Source organism: Leucoraja erinacea, unplaced genomic scaffold, assembly GCF_028641065.1.
Source record: "Leucoraja erinacea ecotype New England unplaced genomic scaffold, Leri_hhj_1 Leri_240S, whole genome shotgun sequence".
In the NCBI taxonomy this organism is placed as follows: Eukaryota; Metazoa; Chordata; class Chondrichthyes; order Rajiformes; family Rajidae; genus Leucoraja; species Leucoraja erinaceus.
In genome coordinates, this window is record NW_026576141.1 from 55,320 (window position 1) to 77,500 (window position 22,181).

The 22,181-nt window shown below is 50.3% G+C and overlaps 1 protein-coding gene and 1 long non-coding RNA gene across 3 annotated transcripts in view; one reads left to right on the plus strand and one right to left on the minus strand.

Moving 5' to 3' along the window:
* The first annotated feature begins 10,043 nt into the window (after positions 1-10,043).
* On the plus strand, positions 10,044-18,673 carry LOC129716464 (galactose-3-O-sulfotransferase 2-like). The gene is made up of 3 exons (XM_055666332.1): positions 10,044-10,151; positions 12,156-12,440; positions 17,885-18,673. Exons 1-3 carry the CDS (start codon positions 10,044-10,046, stop codon positions 18,671-18,673), a joined length of 1,182 nt encoding a protein of 393 aa, XP_055522307.1.
* A 2,290-nt stretch (positions 18,674-20,963) lies between these two features.
* Positions 20,964-22,181, minus strand: part of LOC129716469 (uncharacterized) — a 3,340-nt gene continuing 2,122 nt past the window's right edge. For both annotated transcript variants that reach the window (XR_008726644.1, XR_008726643.1), the window contains exon 2: positions 20,964-22,181. This exon is cut by the window's right edge and continues 666 nt beyond it. This is a non-coding gene — a long non-coding RNA (uncharacterized LOC129716469).

Below are 22,181 nucleotides of genomic sequence, written 5' to 3' on the forward strand. Positions count from 1 at the left end.
GGAGTTTCCGAATCGGCCACTTCCTACCGGACGGAGACCGCAGCTCCTGAAGTTGACACCTGGAACAGCGGATGCAGTAGATGAGGATGGAGGAGTTACTTCCCCACAGCCATCAGGCTATTAAACCTGGCTCGGGCAAAACTCTGATTATTAATAGCCCATTATCTGTTATTTGCAGGTACACAAAAATGCTGGAGAAACTCAGCGGGTGCAGCAGCATCTATGGAGCGAAGGAAATAGGCAACGTTTCGGGCCGAAACCCTTCTTCAGACTGATGGGGAGAAGAAAGGAAAAAGGTGATTTATTTGCACTTTATCAGTTTATTTATTCATGTGAATATATATTTATATTATGGTATATGGACACACTGATCTGTTTTGTAGTCAATGCCTACTATGCTCTGTGTGCTGAAGCAAAGCAAGAATTTCATTGTCCTATACAGGGACACATGACAATAAACTCACTTGAACTTGAACGTACTTGAACTTGGACCTCTGCCTCACCTGTGTGAGTCCTTGGATGGAGTCGAGGGGGGAGGTAAAGGGACAGGTGTTGCATCTTCTGCGGTTGCAGGGGAAAGCACCTGGGGAGGGGGTGGTTTGGGTGGGAAGGGTCGAGTTGAACGAACACCTCCGCTCAGTCTGTCTTAACCTACCTGATCTCCCGGTGGCTCAGCACTTCAACTCTGAAATAGTTCCTCGTGTCGTAGAGCAGCACCTGCAATTGCTTGTGTGGAGGTTAATGAATGCTTGTGTTGTGTTTCTGCAGCTGAACCGTGCCTGGATGACACAGAGTGGCATGAAGTGTATGGAGAAATCTCAGACAGACAGAGTTATTGATGAAACACCTGGGATCCTGTTCTGTAGTCATGAAAACCCCACATACTGTGTGTCCTCGACAGCACACAACAATGGCAGATCATTCAACCTTCACATACAAGAATTGGCCGCACATCTGTGCGTCCTGTTACCTATTCTTTCCAATTTTTCACTCCCTCCAAGTCCAAGAACAACATTCTCCTTTCATAGAAACATAGAAACATAGAAATTAGGTGCAGGAGTAGAGGCCATTCGGCCCTTCGAGCCTGCACCGCCATTCAATATGATCATGGCTGATCATCCAACTCAGTATCCCGTACCTGCCTTCTCTCCATACCCTCTGATCCCCTTAGCCACAAGGGCCACATCTAACTCCCTCTTAAATATAGCCAATGAACTGTGTGGCCTCGACTGCCCTCTGTGGCAGAGAGTTCCAGAGATTCACCACTCTCTGTGTGAAAAAAGTTCTTCTCATTGAAAAAAGTTCTTCGTCCAGAAGTCAAAATTAACTCAATTAGGTTGAGTGGTGCAGCGGGTAGAGCTGCTGCCTCACGGCGCCAGAGACCCGGGTTCCATCCTGACTACGTGGCTGTCGGTACGGAGTTTGCACGTTCTGCCCCTGACCGCGTGGGTTTTCTCAGGGTGCTCCGGTTTTCTCCCCACCCACCAAAGACGTGCAGGTTTGTAGGCTAATTGTCCCCAGTGTATGTCGGTTACTGTGCGGGGTGATCACTGGGCAGCACAGACCTGATGGGTCAAAGGGCCTGTTTCCGTGCTGTATTTATAAAGTCTACAAGACTAAGTGGGACCCGTTGGGTCCCATGTTCACACGGGAGGGCTGGTTCCCCGACGCAATATTGCACCTCTCCACCAATTCCACCTCTCCACCAATTACTTCAACCCAAACAACCATTTGCAGTGAATTTTCACTTCAAACCAACCATATTTTCATTTTCAAACCACATTAAGGGAACTCACAGTTGAGTAGACATGTGTTCAGTGTTATTCAGAGCTCAGAGAGACGTGACCCTCTGGCTTTCTCCATCTTGCAGAGACTGAATGAGGCACACCACTTCCTGGTATTATAGTCCCTCCCCCTCCCACCAGCAGGGGCAGCAGAGAGAATGGCAAATTAAAATAAAACATAATATCTCTCTGATTTTTCATCGATGGGAAAAATCCTCCAGTCCTGGAAGGCGGAGGGGAGGCTCTGAGACAAATGCTGGAGTAAGTCAGTGGGTCAGGCAGCATCTCTGGAGAGAAGGAATGGGTGACGTTTCGGGCCGAGACAACTTCTTCAGCCAAACAAAAGCACAATCCTAGTTCAGTACAAGATGCAGCACAGAACGCCACAGGAGATCCATCTTCCCTGAGGTTATCAAACTGTACAACTCCTCCCCCTTCTGTCGTGGGGTAGACTGAGACTGACCCTCAATCTATGCACATCCCCAATCTTTTCCATTCATCACTTTCATCTCACCTTTCATATATTTTGACATCTACTGGGGCTATCTACTGCAATATTGGTCCTAATTTGAGGAAGGACATTCTTGCTATTGAGGGAGTGCAGCGTAGGTTCACCAGGTTAATTCCCAGGCTGGTGGGACCGACATATGATGAAAGAATGGGTTGACTGGGCTTGCATTCACTGGAATTTAGAAGGATGAGAGGGATTCTTACAGAAACATATAAGATTATTAAGGGTTACACAAAAAAGCTGGAGAAACTCAGCAGGTGCAGCAGCATCTATGGAGCGAAGGAAATAGGCAACGTTTCGGGCCGAAACCCTTCTTCAGACGTCTGAAGAAGGGTTTCGGCCCGAAATGTTGCCTATTTCCTTCGCTCCATAGATGCTGCTGCACCCGCTGAGTTTCTCCAGCTTTTTTGTGTAACCTTCGATTCTCCAGCATCTGCAGTTCCCTCTTAAACAAGATTATTAAGGGATTGGACATGCTAGATGCAAGAAAAATGTTCCCGATGTTGGGGGAGTCCAGAACCAGGGGTCACACAGTTTCAGAATAAAAGGTCGGCCATTTAGGGCTGAGATGAGGAAAATCATTTTCACCCAGAGAGTTGTGAATCTGTGGAATTCTCTGCCACAGAAGGCAGTGGAGGCCAATTCACTGGATGTTTTCAAGAGAGAGTTAGATTTGGTTCTTCGGGCTAATGGAATCAAGGGATATGGGGAGAAAGCAGGAACGAGGCACTGATTGTGGATGATCAGCCATGATCATATTGAATGGCAGTGCTGGCTCAAAGGGCCGAATGGCCTCCTTCTGTACCTATGTTTCTATGTTTATTGAGGAGGTTGACAAGGAAGAGTGTGCTCTTTGTCTTTGCTCCAGAACTAAGCGCTGCATTTCAGACATTGAAACAGATTTGGTTGTGTGGCCATACGTTGGGATACTAAGGTGCATGGGCTGCAGACCAGGTTATGGCAGATGCCAGTCAGCTGGGGCTAGTAGCTGTACTTGGACAGACCAGTCTGAGGAGTCTCGAGCCAAAACGTCACCCATTCCTTCTCTCCAGGATGAGTAACTCCAGCAACTTGTGTCTATCTTGCAACCAGCATCTGCAAGTCCTTCCTGCACATCAAGTCTACTCCGCCATTTGATCATGTTCGATCTATCTTTCCCTCTCAACTCTATTCCCCTGCAGGAGTAGAGGCCATTCGGCCCTTCGAGCCTGCACCATTCGCCATTCAATATGATCATGGCTGATCATCCAACTCAGTATCCTGTACCTGCCTTCTCTCCATACCCCCTGATCCCTTTAGCCACAAGGGCCACATCTAACTCCCTCTTAAATATAGCCAATGAATTGTGTGGCCTCAACTACCTTCTGTGGCAGAGAATTCCACAGATTCACCACTCTCTGTGTGTGAAAAAAAATGTTTTCCTCATCTTGGTCCTAAAATACTTCCCTCTTATCCTTAAACTGTGACCCCTTGTTCTGGACTTCCCCAACATCGGGAACAATCTTCCTGCATCTAGCCTGTCCAACCCCTTTAGAATTTTGTAAGTTTCGATAAGATCCCCCCTCAATCTTCTAAATTCTAGCGAGTACAAGCCGAGTCTATCCAGTCTTTCTTCATATGAAAGTCCTGCCATCCCAGGAATCATCAGCATGCGGGGCAATCGCGATTGATGGAAGTAAAAAGGAGATAGTCCTTTTCATCTCCGCAACATCGCCAAACTCAGACCCTCTCTCACACCTCCCGCTGCTGAAAGACTCATCCATGCCTTCATCTCCTCCCGACTGGACTACTGCAACTCACTTCTCCTTGGCATCAGCTCCACCTACATCAACTGGTCCAGAACGCAGCCGCCCGACTCATCACCCACACCAAATCCTGGTATCACATCACTCCAGTCCTCAAACAACTTCACTGGCTTCCCATCTCCCACCAGATCACCTACAAAATCCTGATCCTCACCTACAAAGCCCTCCACCATCTGCCCCCCCCCCCCCCCCCCCCCCCCATATCTCACTGACCTCCTCTCCCCCTACCAACCCTCACGGTCCCTCAGATCCACATCAGCCGGTCTCCTCTCCATCCACAAGTCCAACCTCCGCAGTTTTGGGGACAGAGCCTTCTCCAGGGCAGCTCCCAGGCTCTGGAACTCCCTCCCCCAACTGATCCGCAATTCCGTGTCCCTCACTATCTTCCAGTCCCGCCTCAAGACCCATCTCTTCACCTCTGCCTATCCTTAGCCCCACGTGCCGTCCCTTTTCATCTGTGCATTAATTGCCTCATATTGTGTTTTGTATTGAATTCTGTCTTTACTTTGTGTACTAGTCATGTCTCTACTATTTATTTCATTCCCCTTACATGTTTCTCCTCTACCTGCTAAATTTTTGTACGGTGTCCTTGAGACTGTTGAAAGGCGCCCATAAATAAAATGTATTATTATTTATTAATATAGTCCCAGCTCAGACAGACAAGGAGTTGGCATGTGAACACCTTAATGCTCACCTGTATGGCATCGAGGTGGAGTTGCCCACACACCACAAACTGTTGGACACAATCTACTCCCCTTGAACCAAACCATGCACCCAGATTGACAGATGGATGCTTGGACCACAACAGTACAAGTACTGTTCAATGGATAGAACAATATCGTTCCGTTTACTCAGCGGGACGGGCAGTATCTCTGGAGAGAAGGAATGGGTGACTTTTTGGGTTGAGACCCTTTGTCTGAAGTGGGGTCCTTCTCTCTAGCAGTTTGTGGTGTGGCCACACACAAACTCGATGCCAGACAGATGTGCATGAAGATGGTTACATGCAGGTGTTTGCAGGTGTGCATGCAGGTGTTTGCAGGTGTTCATGCAGGTGTCCATGCAGGTGTGCATGCAGGTGTTTGCATGTGTACATGCAGGTGTCCATGCAGGTGTGCATGCAGACGTTTGCAGGTGTACATGCAGGTATCCATGCAGGTGTGCATGCAAGCGTTTGCAGGTGTCCATGCAGGTGTTCATGCAGGTGTTCATGCAGGTGTCCATGCAGGTGTTTGCAGGTGTTCATGCAGGTGTTTGCAGGTGTTCATGCAGGTGTTCATGCAGGTGTCCGTGCAGGTGTTTTCAGGTGTTCATGCAGGTGTTTGCAGGTGTGCATGCAGGTGTGTTCATGCAGGTGTTTGCAGGTGTACATGCAGGTGTACATGCAGGTGTCCATGCGGGTGTGCATGCAGGCGTTTGCAGGTGTACATGCAGGTGTTTGCAGGTGTGCATGCAGGTGTCCATGCAGGTGTTCATGCAGGTGTTCATGCAGGTGTTCATGCAGGTGTTTGCAGGTGTTCATGCAGGTGTCCATGCAGGTGTGCATGCAGGCGTTTGCAGGTGTACATGCAGGTGTTTGCATGTGTCCATGCAGGCGTTTGCAGGTGTTCATGCAGGTGTTTGCATGTGTCCATGCAGGTGTTCACATGCTCACACTAAAAGCAAAGCCTCCTTTTCTGTCTGGGGCTATCTCCTTTCTACTAATCACACATTCCTTCTCTCCACAGATGCTGCCTGTCCCGCTGAGTTACTCCAGTATTTTGTGTCTATCTTTGGTTTAAACCAGCATCTGCAGTTCCTTCCTTCAACGTATTTTCTAGTTTAATTTAGTTTAGAGAGACAGCGCGGTAACAGGCCCTTTGGCCCACCGAGTACGTGCTGACCAGCGATCCCCGCACGCTAACACTATCCTACTAACAACTGGGACAATTTACAATTATACCGTCAATTAACCTACAAACCTGCACGTCTTTGGAGTGCGGAAGGAAACTGGAGCGCCCGGAGAAAATCCACGCGGTCACAGGGAGAACGTGCAAACTCCGTACAGACAGCGGCGGTAGTCAGGATCGACCTGGAGAACGTGGCGCTGTGAGTACAGCAGCTCTGCCGGGGGGAGGAGCGGCGGTAGGGGACAGGATCGAACGTTGGGCGGGGTGTGGAGGTGTGAGGAGAGCAGCAGCTTGCCCGGAGGAGGAGGGGAGAGGAGAGGAGGTGTGGAGAGGACGGAGAGGTTTGGAGCGGTGTGGAGAGGAGAGGAGAGGGAGGAGAGGAGAGGAGTGGAGAGGAGAGGAGAGGAGAGGAGCGGAGAGGAGCGGAGAGAGGAGAGGAGAGGAGAGAGAGAGGAGAGGAGAGGAGAGGTGTGGAGGAGAGGAGTGGAGAGAGGAGAGGAGTGTGGATGGAGAGGAGAGGAGGAGAGGTGAGGAGAGGAGGAGGAGAGAGAGGGAGGAGGAGGCAGAGGAGAGGGGTGGGAGGAGAGGTGAGGAGAGGAGAGGAGGAGGGAGAGGTGTGAGAGGAGAGGAGAGGAGAGGTGGGTGAGGTGGGAGGAGGGGAGAGGAGAGGAGAGATGGGAGAGGAGGGAGGAGAGGGTGGAGGAGAGGAGAGGAGGAGAATAGAGGTGAGAGCAGGGGGAGAGGTGTGGGAGAGGAGAGGTGTGGAGAGGTGGAGGGAGAGGAGAGGAGAGGTGAGGAGAGGAGAGGAGAGGAGAGGCGGAGAGGAGAGGAGTGGAGGAGGGAGCAAGGAGAGGAGTGGAGAGGAGAAGAGGGTGGGAGAGAGAGAGAGGAGAGCGGAGGGATGAGGAAAGGGGGAGAGGAGAGTGGAGAGGGGAGGAGGGGAGAGCGGCTGCCGACAGCGGCGAACAGGCAGCACCGGCAATGAGGTGGGTGCTGAATCTCCCCGGCAGCTCAGACGGGGGGAGAGAGGGGGGAGAGAGTTGTGGGGAGGAGAAAGAGGGAGGGGAGAGAGGGGGACGAGGGCAGAGAGGGGGAGAGAGAGGAGGACTGGACAATTGGAAATCTAGAATCAAGACTTTGTTGCATCTGAGAACCGCACACTGGAGTGACGGGGAAATGTAGCAGCGGGTGATGGCAGATGATAGTCACCTGTGCCCCGGCACAGTTATATTAGTTGCTTTACATACAGTTCACTAAGTTTGTAACGCGTGGCCACGTATGCCCACTGACTGAGTTGCAACTCGTGTGGCAACTCAGAAGATAGAGTGGATGTGGAGTTGAGAGGTGAAATATTTAATAAGAACCTGAGGGGAAACTTTTTCCATGGGGTGGGTGTATGGAACGAGCTGCCAGAGGAGGTAGTTGAGGCTGGGACTATCAGAACATTGGTTTGGACAGGTGTAGAGGGATATGGACCAAACGCAGGCAGGTGGGACTAGTGTAGATGGGATATGTTGGTCAGCACGGCCAAGTTGGGCCGAAGGGCCTGTTTCCACGCTGCGTGTCTCTATGATTCTAATCAGTTCTGGCTGTGAGGGTGTATGTGGGGGGAGGAACTGCAGATGCTGGTTTAAAGCAAAGATAGACACAAAATGCTGGAGGAACTCAGTGGGAGAAGGGTCTCGACCAGAAACGTCACCCATTCCTTCTCTCCAGAAATGCTGCCCGATCCGCTGAGTTACTCCAGCGTTTTGTGTCAATCTACACATACATTTGACTCAGATAACTCGCAAATTAAACATAATGCAGCCCCCCCCCCCCCACACCCCCAGAACCAGAGGCACCAACCCGGACCGGACACCGAACGAGAACGTGTAGATACCACCCCATGCCCCGGGACTTGCTCGGACCCAAAGCCCCGGCTGCGGGATCTAAAATGTAGGCAGCTTCAGGGAGACCACGTTGACTAACCCCCTGCCTGCCTCCAGAGCCGAGGTTTCCTTGTGCCCGTGGCTGCCTCCAGGTGCAATACTGCCTAAAGTGTACATGAAGTTATACAAGTACCTGGTCTACGCTTTGACAGAAAGTACAAACAGGATCCTGTACAGGAAATGGGAGAATCTAAGCCAATATATTTATAATTGATAGTTGCATGGCGGAAAGTGTGTTGGGTTGTGTAAACTGAGACGTGGGAATAGCCTCACCAGGCGCTCCTCTCCTCTCCTCCCCTCTCCTCTCCGCTCCGCTCCTCTCCTCTCCTCTCCTCTCCTCTCCTCTCATCTCCGCTCCTCTCCTCTCCTCTCTCTCTCTCCTCTCCGCTCCTCTCCTCTCCTCTCCTCTCCTCTCCTCTCCTCTCCTCTCCTCTCCTCTCCCTCTCCTCTCCTCTCCTCCTCTCCTCTCCTCTCCTCTCCTCTCCTCTCCTCTCCTCTCCTCTCCTCTCCTCTCCTCCTCTCCGCTCCTCTCCTCTCCTCCTCCTCTCCTCATCTCCCCTCCTCTCTCTCTCTCTCCTCTCCTCTCATCTCCTCTCCTCTCCGCTCTCATCTCAGATCTCTCAACCTCATCTCATCTCTCCTCTCCGCTCTCTCCCCTCACCTCTCTCTCCTCTGCCTCTCTCCTCTCCTCCTCTCCCTCTCCTCTCCTCCCTCTCCTCCTCTCCTCTCCCCTCCCCTCTCTGCCTCTCCTCTCCTCTCCTCTCCTCTCCTCCCCCCTCCTCTCCTCTCCTCTCCTCTCCTCTCCTCTCCTCTCCCTCTCCTCCCCTCTCCTCTCCTCTCCTCTCCTCCCCTCTCCTCTCCTCTCCTCTCCTCTCCTCCTCTCTCTCCTCTCCCCTCCCCTCTCCTCTCCTCCCCTCTCCTCCTCTCTCCTCCCTCTCCTCTCCTCTCCTCTCCTCTCCTCTCCTCTCCTCTCCTCTCCGGTCCGTGTTATGGACATTAAGTCTCAGATTCTGGACACATTGGAGCTGCCCAGGAATTTGGACAAACCCACTGGTAAATAACAGCACGAGAGACGGGCTTCAGTGAAAGTATCTGGAGCCTCAGCAGGAGAGGGGGGGGGGGGGGGAGAGAGGGAGAGAGGGGGATAGAGAAGAAGAGGGGGAAAGAGGGCAGAGAGGGGAAGGGAAAGAGATTGACAGAGTGGGGGAAAGAACAGAAGAGAGGGAGTGACAGAGAGAGTGGGCATTGAACAGGAGAGAAACCGATTGAGACACAGAGAGACAGAATGTGTGGAGACTAGTGGGAGAGAGACAGGGTGGGGAAGAGAGCAGAAGGGAGGGAAAGACGGAGAACAGGAGGGAAACTGACTGACAGAGTGATAGAGAGAGGGGAGAGAACAGGAGGGAGAGAGAGAAGGGGAGAGACAGGCAGGGAGAGAGGGAGATGGCGGGAGAGAGTTTCAGAAATGGACAGGTGATGTTTCAGGTTGGGAACTTTCTACTGTCTAATAAAGTAGGGTGGAGGTAGTTGAGGCGGGACTATCCCAACGTTTAAGAAACAGTTAGACAGGGACATGGATGGGACTAGTGTAGCCGGGACACGTTGGCCAGTGTGGGCAAGTAGGGCTGAAGGGCCTGTTTCCACACGGTATCACTCTATCACTCACCTTCAGCAAGGAGATGAGAAATGTCTTTAGTCAGAGGGTGGTGAATCTGTGGGATTCGTTGCCACAGACGGCTGTGGAGGCCACAAGTCAGTGGATATATTTAAGGCGGAGATAGATAGATTCTTGATTAATGCGGGTGTCCGGGGTTATGGGGAGAAGGCAGGAGAAGGTGGTTAGGAGGGAGAGATAGATCAGCCGTGATTGAATGGCGGAGTAGACTCGATGGGCCAAATGGCCTAATTCTGCTCCTATCATGACCTGATGAAATAGGGGACAGACACAAAATGCTGGAGTAGCTCAGCGGGACAGGCAGCATCTCTGGAGAGAAGGAATGGGCGAGGTTTCGGGTCGAGACCCTTCTTCAGACCTGAAACGCCACCCATTTATTTCTCTCCGGAGATGCTGCCTGTCCCACTGAGTTCCTCCAGCATTCTGTGTCTCTCTCAGGCGGGTGTCAGGGATGAGATGGACTCACACCCGCACTTTCTTCCCGCAGGAGGCTGACGACTCACCTGCGCCTTACATTCCACACGTTGTGGATCAGTATCATAATCCTGATCACATTCAGGTCAGTATCTCCACACCTGACCCCACACACCTGCCCCCACACACACCTGGCCCCACACACACCTGACCCCCCACACACCTGGCCCCCCACACCCCCACACACCCTGCCCCCACACCCTACCCCCACACACACCTGGCCCACACACCTGGCCCCCACACACCTGACCCCCACACACACACACACACCTGCCCCCACACACCTGCCCCCCCCCCCCCCACACACACCTGCCCCCAACACACCTGACCCCCACACACCTGCCCCCCCACACACACCTGACCCCCCACACACACCTGCCCCCCCCCTACACACATGGCCCCCACACACACCTGACCCCCACACACCTGACCCCCCACACACACCACACCTAGCCCCCCCCCCCCACACACATGGCCCCCCACACACCTGACCCCACACACACCCCCCCACACACACCTGCCCCCACACACCTGCCCCCCACACACACCTGGCCCCCACACACACTGCCCCCACACACACATCTGACCCCACACACACACCTGCCCCCCCACACACACACACCTGGCCCCACACACACCTGCCCCCACACACACACCCCCACCCCCCACCCCACACCTGCCCCCCCACACACACCTGCCCCCACACCACACACCTGGCCCCACACACACCTGGCCCCACACACACACACCTGGCCCCACACACACCTGCCCCCCCCCACACACACCTGACCCCACACACACCCACACACCTGACCCCACACACACCTGACCCCCCCCACACACCTGACCCCCCACACCTGCCCCCCACACACCACACACCGCCACACACCTGCCCCCCCACACACCTGCCCCCCCACACACACCTGGCCCCACACACACCTGCCCCCCACACACCTGACCCCCACACACACCTGGCCCCCACACACACCTGCCCCCCCACACACCTGCCCCCACACACACCTGCCCCCCACACACCTGGCCCCACACACACACTGCCCCCCCACACACCTGGCCCCTGGCCCACACACACCTGGCCCCACACACACCTGACCCCACACACACCTGGCCCCACACACCTAGCCCCCACACACACCCCCACCCCCCCACACACACCTGTAACAACAGGCCACCAACCCTCATCAATGCTACGCACATCATGGCCACTGCCCACCCTCACTCCAGCCCTCTGTCACCATCTCCTTCCAGTCCCTCCCTCAGCTGCAGGGCTTAGCTTCAGGAACCAGATCAATACATTGTCATAAGGAATAAGCCATTTGGCCCATCAAGTCTATTTCACCATTCAATCATGACTGATCTATCTCTCCCTCCTAACCCCATTCTCTTGCCTTCCCCCTGCTGAGTTACTCCAACACTCTGTGAAACGTCACCTATCCATGTTCCCCACAGATGCTGCCTGACCCGCTGAGTTACTCCAGCACTCTGTGAACCGTCACCTATCCATGTTCTCCACAGATGCTGCCTGTCCCGCTGAGTTACTCCAGCACTCTGTGAAACGTCACCTATCCATGTTCTCCACAGATGCTGCCTGACCCGCTGAGTTATGGTGCAGCAGCATCTATGGAGCGAAGGAAAGAGGCAACGTTTCGGGGCCGAAATCCTTCTGGAAATAGGCAACGTTTCGGGCCGAAACCTGGAAGGGTTTCGGCCCGAAACGTTGCCTATTTCCTTAGCTCCATAGATGCTGCCTGACCCGCTGAGTTACTCCAGCACTCTGTGAAACGTCACCTATCCATGTTCTCCACAGATGCTGCCTGTCCCACTGAGTTACTCCAGCACTCTGTGAAACGTCACCTATCCATGTTCTCCACAGATGCTGCCTGTCCCGCTGAGTTACTCCAGCACTCTGTGAAACGTCACCTATCCATGTTCTCCACAGATGCTGCCTGACCCGCTGAGTTACTCCGGCATCTTCAGTGGGAACGGATCTGTGTTGGGGGCTCGTTGTTGCCACATGTTGTTAATCACATTTCTCTTTATGTCCAGGCTGTGGTCTGATGTGTTTCCACAGCCCTGGTTGTCTCCAGCAATGACACAGAGGGAACGGTCTCTGGAGAAACCCTGCCGACCCAAGACGCACTTGTTCTTCCTGAAGACACACAAGACAGCCAGTAGCACCGTGCTTAACATCATGTACCGTTTTGGTGAGGCAAGGAACTTAACCTTTGCCCTGCCGGTTGCCTACCAGTTTGGCTATCCCCAACTCTTTGATACAAGAACAGTGAAATCATACAACGCAAAGAATAATCAGGAATACCATATCATTTGCAACCACATGAGGTTCTACAAGCCACAGGTATGTAAGGCAAGCCAGTGCTACTGCTGTCGGGGAGGATTTAAACTAATGTGGCAGGGGGATGGGTACAAGAGCAGAGGGGCAGGGGGGTGTAAAATGAAGGTAGAAGCAATAGGTAGCAAGGTGAAAAGTAAAAGTGGCAGGCAGACAAAACCAGGGCAAAAATCAAAAAGGGCCACTTTTCAACATAATTGTATAAGGGGTAAGAGCGTTGTAAAAACAAGCCTGAAGGCTTTGTGTCTCAATGCAAGGAGTATTCGTAATAAGGTGGATGAGTTGAACTTGCAGATAGCCATTAATGATTATGATATAGTTGGGATCACGGAGACATGGCTCCAGGGTGACCAAGGCTGGGAGCTGAACATCCCGGGATATTCAATATTCAGGAGGGATAGAGAGAAAGGAAAAGGAGGTGGGGTAGTGTTGCTGGTTAGAGAGGAGATTAACGCAATGGAAAGGAAGGACATTAGTTTGGAGGATGTGGAATCGGTATGGGTAGAGCTGCGAAACAATAAGGGGCAGAAAACGCTGGTGGGTGTTGTGTACAGGCCACCTAACAGTAGTAGTGAAGTTGGGGATGGCATCAAACAGGAAATTAGAAATGCTTGCGACAAAGGCAAAGCAGTTATAATGGGTGACTTCAATCTACATATAGATTGGGTGAATCAAACTGGCAGGGGTGCTGAGGAAGAGGATTTCTTGGAATGTATACGGGATAGTTATCTAAACCAACATGTAGAGGAACCAACGAGAGAGCTGGCTATTTTAGACTGGGTATTGAGTAATGAGGAAGGGTTAGTTAGTAGTCTTGTTGTGCGTGGCCCCTTGGGCAAGAGTGACCATAATATGGTTGAGTTCTTCATTAGGATGGAGAGTGACATTGTTAATTCAGAAACAATGGTTTTGAACTTAAAGAAAGGTAACTTTGAGGGTATGAGACGTGAATTGGCCAAGATTGACTGGCAATTAATTCTAAAAGGGTTGACGGTGGATATGCAATGGAAGGCATTTAAAGACTGCATGGATGAACTACAAAAATTGTTCATCCCAGTTTGGCAAAAGAATAAATCAGGGAAGGTAGTGCATCCATGGATAACAAGGGAAATCAGGGATAGTATCAAAGCAAAGGATGATGCGTACAAACTAGCCAGAAAAAGCAGCATACCGGAGGACTGGGAGAAATTCAGAGACCAGCAGAGGAGGACGAAGGGCTTAATTAGAAAAGGAAAAATGGATTATGAAAGAAAACTGGCAGTGAACATAAAATCTGACTGCAAAAGTTTTTATAGATATGTGAAAAGAAAGAGATTAGTTAAAACAAATGTAGGTCCCTTGCAGTCAGAAACAGGTGAGTTGATCATGGGGAACAAGGATATGGCGGACCAATTGAATAACTACTTTGGTTCCATCTTCACTAAGGAAGACATAAATGATCTGCCGGAAATAGCAGGGGCCCGCGGGTCAAAGGAGGTGGAGGAATTGAGTGAAATCCAGGTTAGTCGGGAAGTGGTGTTGGGTAAATTGAATGGATTAAAGGCCGATAAATCCCCAGGGTCAGATAGGCTGCATCCCAGAGTACTTAAGGAAGTAGCTCCAGAAATAGTGGATGCATTAGTAATAATCTTTCAAAACTCCTTAGATTCTGGAGTAGTTCCAGAGGATTGGCGGGTAGCAAACGTAACCCCACTTTTTAAGAAGGGAGGGAGAGAGAAAACGGGGAATTACAGACCAGTTAGCCTAACATCGGTAGTGGGGAAACTGCTAGAGTCAGTTATTAAAGATGGGATAGCAGCACATTTAGAAAGTGGTGAAATCATTGGACAAAGTCAGCATGGATTTACGAAAGGTAAATCATGTCTGACGAATCTTATAGAATTTTTCGAGGATGTAACTAGTAGCGTGGATAGGGGAGAACCAGTGGATGTGGTGTATCTGGACTTCCAGAAGGCTTTCGACAAGGTCCCACATAAGAGATTAGTATACAAACTTAAAGCACATGGCATTGGGGGTTCAGTATTGATGTGGATAGAGAACTGGCTGGCAAACAGGAAGCAAAGAGTAGGAGTAAACGGTTCCTTTTCACAATGGCAGGCAGTGACTAGTGGGGTACCGCAAGGCTCAGTACTGGGACCCCAGCTATTTACAATATATATTAATGATCTGGATGAGGGAATTGAAGGCAATATCTCCAAGTTTGCGGATGACACTAAGCTGGGGGGCAGTGTTAGGTGTGAGGAGGATGCTAGGAGACTGCATGGTGACTTGGATAGGCTGGGTGAGTGGGCAAATGTTTGGCAGATGCAGTTTAATGTGGATAAATGTGAGGTTATCCATTTTGGTGGCAAAAACGGGAAAGCAGATTATTATCTAAACGGTGGCCGATTGGGAAAGGGGGAGATGCAGCGAGACCTGGGTGTCATGGTACACCAGTCATTGAAGGTAGGCATGCAGGTGCAGCAGGCAGTAAAGAAAGCGAATGGCATGTTGGCTTTCATAGCAAGAGGATTTGAGTATAGGAGCAGGGAGGTTCTACTGCAGTTGTATAGGGTCTTGGTGAGACCACACCTGGAGTATTGCGTGCAGTTTTGGTCTCCAAATCTGAGGAAGGACATTATTGCCATAGAGGGAGTGCAGAGAAGGTTCACCAGACTGATTCCTGGGATGTCAGGACTGTCTTATGAAGAAAGACTGGATAGACTTGGTTTATACTCTCTAGAGTTTAGGAGATTGAGAGGGGATCTTATAGAAACTTGCAAAATTCTTAAGGGGTTGGACAGGCTAGATGCAGGAAGATTGTTTCCGATGTTGGGGAAGTCCAGGACAAGGGGTCACAGCTTAAGGATAAGGGGGAAATCCTTTAAAACCGAGATGAGGAGAACTTTTTTCACACAGAGAGTGGTGAATCTCTGGAACTCTCTGCCACAGCGGGTAGTTGAGGCCAGTTCATTGGCTATATTTAAGAGGGAGTTAGATGTGGCCCTTATGGCCAAGGGGATCAGAGGGTATGGAGAAAAGGCAGGTACGGGATACTGAGTTGGATGATCAGCCATGATCATATTAAATGGCGGTGCAGGCTCGAAGGGCCGAATGGCCTACTCCTGCACCTAATTTCTATGTTTCTATGTTTCTATGATTCATTACTCCAGTAAATCACAAGCCTTGTGTAGGAAGGAACGGCAGATGCTGGTTTAAACCGAAGATAGACACAGAGTGCTGGAGTAACTCAGCGGGTCAGGCAGCATCTGTGGAGAACATGGATAGGTTATGTTTCACAGAGTGCTGGAGTAACTCAGCGGGTGCAGCAGCATCTATGGAGCTAAGGAAATAGGTAACGTTTCGGGTCGAAACGTTGCCTATTTCCAGAAGGATTTCAGCCCGAAACGTTGCCTATTTCCTTAGCTCCATAGATGCTGCTGCACCATAACTGAGTGGGTCAGGCAGCATCTGTGGAGAACATGGATAGGTGACGTTTCACAGAGTGCTGGAGTAACTCAGCGGGTCAGGCAGCATCTGTGGAGAAGATGGATAGGTGACGTTTCACAGAGTGCTGGAGTAACTCAGCGGGTCAGGCAGCGTCTGTGGAGAACATGGATAGGTGACGTTTCACAGAGTGCTGGAGTAACTCAGCGGGGCAGGCAGCATCTGTGGAGAGAAGGAATGGGTGAAGTTTTGGGTACAGACCCTTCAGACATGTCTCGACCCGTAACGCCATTCCTTCGCTCCAGAGATGCTGCCTATCCCGCTGAGTTACTCCAGCATTTTGTGCCTCTCTTAAGTTTACTGACAATGATGTATTGTCTTTCCGCTGACGGGATAGCACAAAATAAAAAGCTTTTCACTGTACATAGGATCACGCGATGATACACAAAACTATCTAAAACAAGACTAAACCAGTTTAGAGATACAGCATGGAACCAGGCCCATCTGCCCATCGAGCCTGTGCTGGTCACAATTACACTAGTTGCATCCAACACACTTGGGGCAATTTACAGAACCAACAAGCCTGCACATCTTTGGGGTGTGGGTGGGAACTGGAGCACCCGGAGAAAACCCACGTGGTCACAGGGAGAACGTACAAACTCAATTCAGTTCAGTTTTGTTTATTGCCCCGTGTATCGAGGTGCAGACAAAAGCATTTGTCGCGTGCTAACCAGTCAGTGGAAAGACAATACATGATTACAATCGAGCCGTCCACAGTGTACAGATACACGATAAGGGAATAACGTTTAGTGCAAGGTAAAGCCAGCAAAGACCGATCAAGGATCAAGGACCGATCAAGGCTCTGCGAGCGCACGCCGGGGGCTCTAACATCAAGACCCGGTGTGCGACCTCGCATCACCCGGCGTGGCTTTAATGGCCGCGGGACAATCGCCATCGCCAGCCGGGGGCTTTGACTTTGACTCTGACATCGCGGGGGGGGGGGAGAGTGCAGTGGAGAGATAAGTTTGTTTGGCCTTCCATCACAGCAATGTGATGGATGTTTATGTAAATTATGTTGTGTCTTGGGTCTATTTGTTTGTAATGTATGGCTGCAGAAACGGCATTTCGTTTGGACCTCAAGGGGTCCAAATGACAATTAAATTGAATCTTGAGTCTTGAATCTTGAAGTCTGCGGGTCTCCAATGAAGTGGACAGGGGCTCAGGACTGCTCTCTAGTTGGTGAGAGGTCAGTTTAGTTGCTGATTACTGAACTGATGGTACAAAGACTGTGGAACAGGCAAAGGAATGGATGACGTTTTGGGTCAGACTCAATCAGAAGGGTCTCAATCCAAAACGCCACCCATTCCTGGATAGACTGGATAGACTTGGTTTATACTCTCTAGAATTTAGGAGATTGAGAGGGGATCTTATAGAAACTTACAAAATTCTTAAGGGGTTGGACAGGCTAGATGCAGGAAGATTGCTCCCGATGTTGGGGAAGTCCAGGACAAGGGATCACAGCTTAAGGATAAGGGGGAAATCCTTTAAAACCGAGATGAGAACTTTTTTCACACAGAGAGTGGTGAATCTCTGGAACTCTCTGCCGCAGAGGGTAGTCGAGGCCACAGTTCATTGGCTATATTTAAGAGGGAGTTAGATGTGGCCCTTGTGGCTAAGGGGATCAGGGGGTATGGAGAGAAGGCAGGTACGGGATACTGAGTTGGATGATCAGCCATGATCATATTGAATGGCGAATGGTGCAGGCTCGAAGGGCCGAATGGCCTCTACTCCTGCACCTAATTTCTATGTTTCTATGTTTCCTTCTCCCCAGAGATGCTGCTGCCTGTCCCGCTGAGTTACTCCAGCATGTTGTGTCTATCTTCAGTGTAAACTAGCAGCTGCGGTTCCTTCCTACACAGTAGGCAAGTATAATGGTCGGCAGGGCCACAGTGGGCCGAAGGGCCTGTTGCTGTGCCTTTGGGCTAATTGTAGGCAAGGGGTGTAAAATGTTGTTTGTGTTACAGGTGGAGAAGTTGATGCCGAACGACACCTTCTACTTTTCTATCCTTCGCAGCCCAGTGACATGGATGGAATCCTCCTTTGCTTACTACAAGGACACTGCCAGGGCCTTCTCCAATGTGAAGTCGCTGGAGCAGTTCCTCGAAGATCCCTGGAGCCACTACTTGCCCACCAGCAGAGGCAGTCATTACGCCAGGAACTGCATGTGGTTTGACTTTGGGTTTGATCACAATGCGGACGACACACCTGCGTACGTGGACTCTGTCATCAGCAAGATCGCCAACACCTTCCACCTCATCCTGATCGCCGAGTACTTTGACCAGTCCATGGTCTTGTTGCAAGAGGCACTCTGCTGGGATCTGGACGACGTGCTTTCCTTCAAGCTTAACCCCAGGGGCAACGGCACGGTGGTGCCTCTGTCCGAGACGACAGCAGATCAAATCCCAGCCTGGAATTCATTGGACTGGAAGCTCTACCTGCATTTCAACAGGACCTTCTGGCAGAAGGTGGACCTGTTTGGCAGGCAGAGGATGAGCGAGGAGGTGGTCCTCCTGCAGGAGGCCAGGCAGAAGATGAGAGACCTCTGCCTAGAGAGAGGAAGGCCTGTGGACCCCAGTCAGATTCTGGACAAGACCATCAAACCCTTCCAGTTTGGCCAGGCCCGCATCCAGGGGTACAACCTCAACACCAACCTCACACCTGCCACCAGGGAAAGGTGTCTACGTATGATCCTGCCCGAACTCCACTACAAAGACCTGCTGGACGCCAAGGCCCATCCCCCTGCTGCCCACTGACCTGCTGCCCATCCCCCTGCTGCCCATCCCCCTGCTGCCCACTGACCTGCTGACCATCCTCCTGCTGCCCACTGACCTGCTGCCCATCCCCCTGCTGCCCATCCCCCTGCTGCCCACCCTCCTGCTGCCCGGCCCAAGGGAGCATCCTCCGTGGTGAAAGCCACAAATATACAGCCCAATCCAACGCTCCTCTATCCAGGAAATGGGGTCCAAATGATTGTGTATGAATGTGAGGATCAGGTACGCATGCCAACCCGGTGATTGTAATGGCAGTGATTAATCGGGCTTGAAATCAAAGACTTTGTTGTTGAGAAATTACTTGTACGTTCCATTCCTCTACCTGCTATGGTCCACCTTTGTATTGCGGCACTTCTGTGTGTCGCCTTGCGAGGCAGAACTCCATTTAGAGTAATGACAGGGCATGGTGGGGTGGTGACTCTAGATTTGAGGAAGACCTTTAGAACTGGGGGAGACCTCTAGACCCAAGGAAGACCTCTAGAACTGTAGAATTGAGGAAGACCTAGGAAGACCTCTAGATCTGAGGAAGACATCTAGACCTGAGGAAGAACTGTAAAACCGAGGAAGATCTCTAGATCCGAAGAAGACCTCTAGAACTGAGGAAGACCTCTATAACTGAGGAAGATCTCTAGATCCGAGGAAGACCTCTAGAACTGAGGAAGACCTCTAGAACTGAGGAAGAACTCTATACCTGAGGAAGACCTCTATTCCTGAGGAAGACCTCTATACCTGAGGAAGATCTCTAGATCCGAGGAAGACCTCTAGAACCTCTAGAACTGAGGAAGACCTCTAGAACTGAGGAAGAACTGTAGACCTGAAGAAGATCTGTAGTTCCAGAAGTGGGGAGCATGTTCCTGATGATTCCGATACCAAGAATTGCGACTCCTTTCTTTGGTTCTGCAGCTGGTTCTGCAGTTTTTCTGTCAGCTTATTATAAGGGAGAATACCCTATAAACCATTGAGAGAGTGCAGTGGTTTGGTGGTTTTGGGATGGATCTGTCCCAGGATGTTAAGAGAGGCATGGGAAGAGATTGTCGGTGCTCTGGGGTAGAATTTTGCATTCGAGGTGAAAAACCAGAAGACTAGGCAACAGCTAGTGTTGTCCCCATGTACGTGACCCCACCGACCATGTGTTGCCTCCACGACCATGACGCCAAACTAACAACGATGCATCATTAAACTTACAGAATAATGAAAGGTATCGATAGAGTGGATGTGGGAGAGTCTAGGAACAGAGGTCACAGCCTCAGAATTAAAGGGCTCTCATTTAGCAAGGAGACAAGGAACATCTTTAGTCAGAGGATGGTGAATCTGTGGAACTCATTGCCACAGGAGGCTATGGAGGCCAAGTCAGTGGATATTTTTAAGTCAGAGTTGGACAATTTATCGATAAGTACGTGTGTCAAGGGTTACGGGGAGAAGGCAGGAAAATTGGATTAGGAGGCAGAGATCAGCCATGATTGAATGGCGGAGTAGACTCGATGGGCCGAATGGCCCAATTCTACTCCTATAACTTGTGAACTTGTGATGAGGTGGTTCTTCCTCCCAGAGAGGGCAAATAGGATCTCGGTTTAAGGTGAGAGGGGGATTTTAAAGGGGATGCGAAGGACAGGATTTCTACCGATGGGCAGCCTCGCCAGCGGTCTGTCTCATCCTTCACTTCTTTTAGTGTTCTTAGTCTGTCGTTAAATGCGTGTTTTAGTGTATGGGGGGTGGGGAAATTTCTTTAATCTCTTTCCTGGGCGTTGGTGCGACTTTTCGGTATCGTATCTCTGTCCGCACTGCGGCTGAACATCGTGGAGCTGGTGGCCTCTAGCTGGGGATTGACATCAGAAGCACCAACCGACTGCCCCAACTGCGGGCGGTTCGACGGCCCCGACTGTGGGAGAAAAGGAGGGAGAAGATAAGACTTTATTGCCTTCCATCACAGTGGGGAATGTGGGGAATCCACTGTGGTGGATGTTTATGTTAACTTTTATGTCGTTGTGTGTCTTGTTGCTTTTATTCCATATGTTGTTACATACTTGGCTAATAAATTAATTACAATTACAATTAAATATAGATGTGTGGAAGAACTGCTAGAAGAAGGGGTAGCGGTACAAATACGGAATGTAAACCCAGAGGTGGTGGTGACATTCAAGAGGCATTTAGATAGGCATATGAACAGGTGCAGAATGAAGAGAATATGCAGGAAGGAACTGTAGGTGCTGGTTTACTCTGAAGAGAGACACAAAATTCTGGAAGCAAAAATCACAAATGCTCTTGAGACAAATTCAGACAAAGAAGTGTTTTTATTAATTTCATATTCTGCAGAATAGGTGTCTCTCCTCTGATGTCCCCTGGAGGCACAAAGAAAATGGAGATGCTTTCTATCTTTATACCCTTCTTCACTGTGGTCACTACCTCAGGTCTCCCCATCGAGTTTCGTCCAATCATAACATAAAGCCCACATTCACACGAGAAAGTCCAGGAATGTCTCGGACCATTTCCTGACGTCAAGACTCCCAAGGCCTTCTGCTGAAGTTGTTATCTGTTTGCTACTTTTTATCTAGAATTTCTCTCTGTTCTGTATATTGTTACTTTATTCTACCAGCAGTCTGGCTTCTGCTGATAAGCTCATTTCTTTCTAAGTTATATTTTTCAGAGTTCTAGTATAATTCAACCATCCCTATTAACCCTTCTCTCACAATCCACCATTTTTCTTTTTGCTACGCATCTTTTGAATTATACTATATCTTCCTTTTCTAGTGCTAGCAGCAGATTCTTCGCCTCCCTATCCTCCTCTCGCTAGTCATACTGTGTTCTGAAGGCCAGCGCAGGGAATAATACAACATCCGAATAGGCACAAAGTCAATGGTTCCTTCCCTTCACGCACAGTCTACGGGCTGATATTGTCCGGTGGGGCCTCCACAGGACCCTTAAATCGGTTTGCGTGTGTCCACCCTTTTTCTTTTGTTCGTACTGCTGTCTCGGTGATTAATAACACAAGGTAGGGTCCAGTCCACTTTGGTTGCAGCTTTTCTTCCTTCCATGATTTTACAAGATCCCAGTTCTCTGCTTTCACAGAATGGATTGGCAAGTCGAGATGGGGACTCTGTGCCAACAGCTCCTTGGTTTTTAATTCTGTAATAGAATGAGATACTGCCAGTAAACAGTTCCTTAAGAAAACATCATTACCATGGTGGGTATTCCTTCTATCTTTCCCAAACTTGTTCAACCTTTCTCTGTATCTTAGTTGCTGAAACCCAGTCAACATTCTAATTGATCTCCTCTGTACTCTCTATTTTAACCTTTTTCCTATAATTATGCCTACCAAAATTATGCACCATACTCCACAATTGACCTCACCAATACCTTGTACAATTTAACATTACAACCCAACTTCTATACACAATGCTCTGATTTATAAAGGCCAACACACCAAAATCTTTCTTTACCATCCTTTCTACACGAGATTCCACCTTCAGGGAATTATACACAGTTGTTCCTA

What these genes read in the sequence shown, in the direction of transcription:
- LOC129716464 (XM_055666332.1), top strand. Translation starts at nt 10,044, where the DNA reads ATGAGATGGACTCACACCCGCACTTTCTTCCCGCAGGAGGCTGACGAC. An exon ending in ATAATCCTGATCACATTCAG is followed by an intron (nt 10,152 to 12,155) that starts GTCAGTATCTCC and finishes GTGTTTCCACAG; the next exon opens with CCCTGGTTGTCTCCAGCAAT. An exon ending in TGAGGTTCTACAAGCCACAG is followed by an intron (nt 12,441 to 17,884) that starts GTATGTAAGGCA and finishes TTTGTGTTACAG; the next exon opens with GTGGAGAAGTTGATGCCGAA.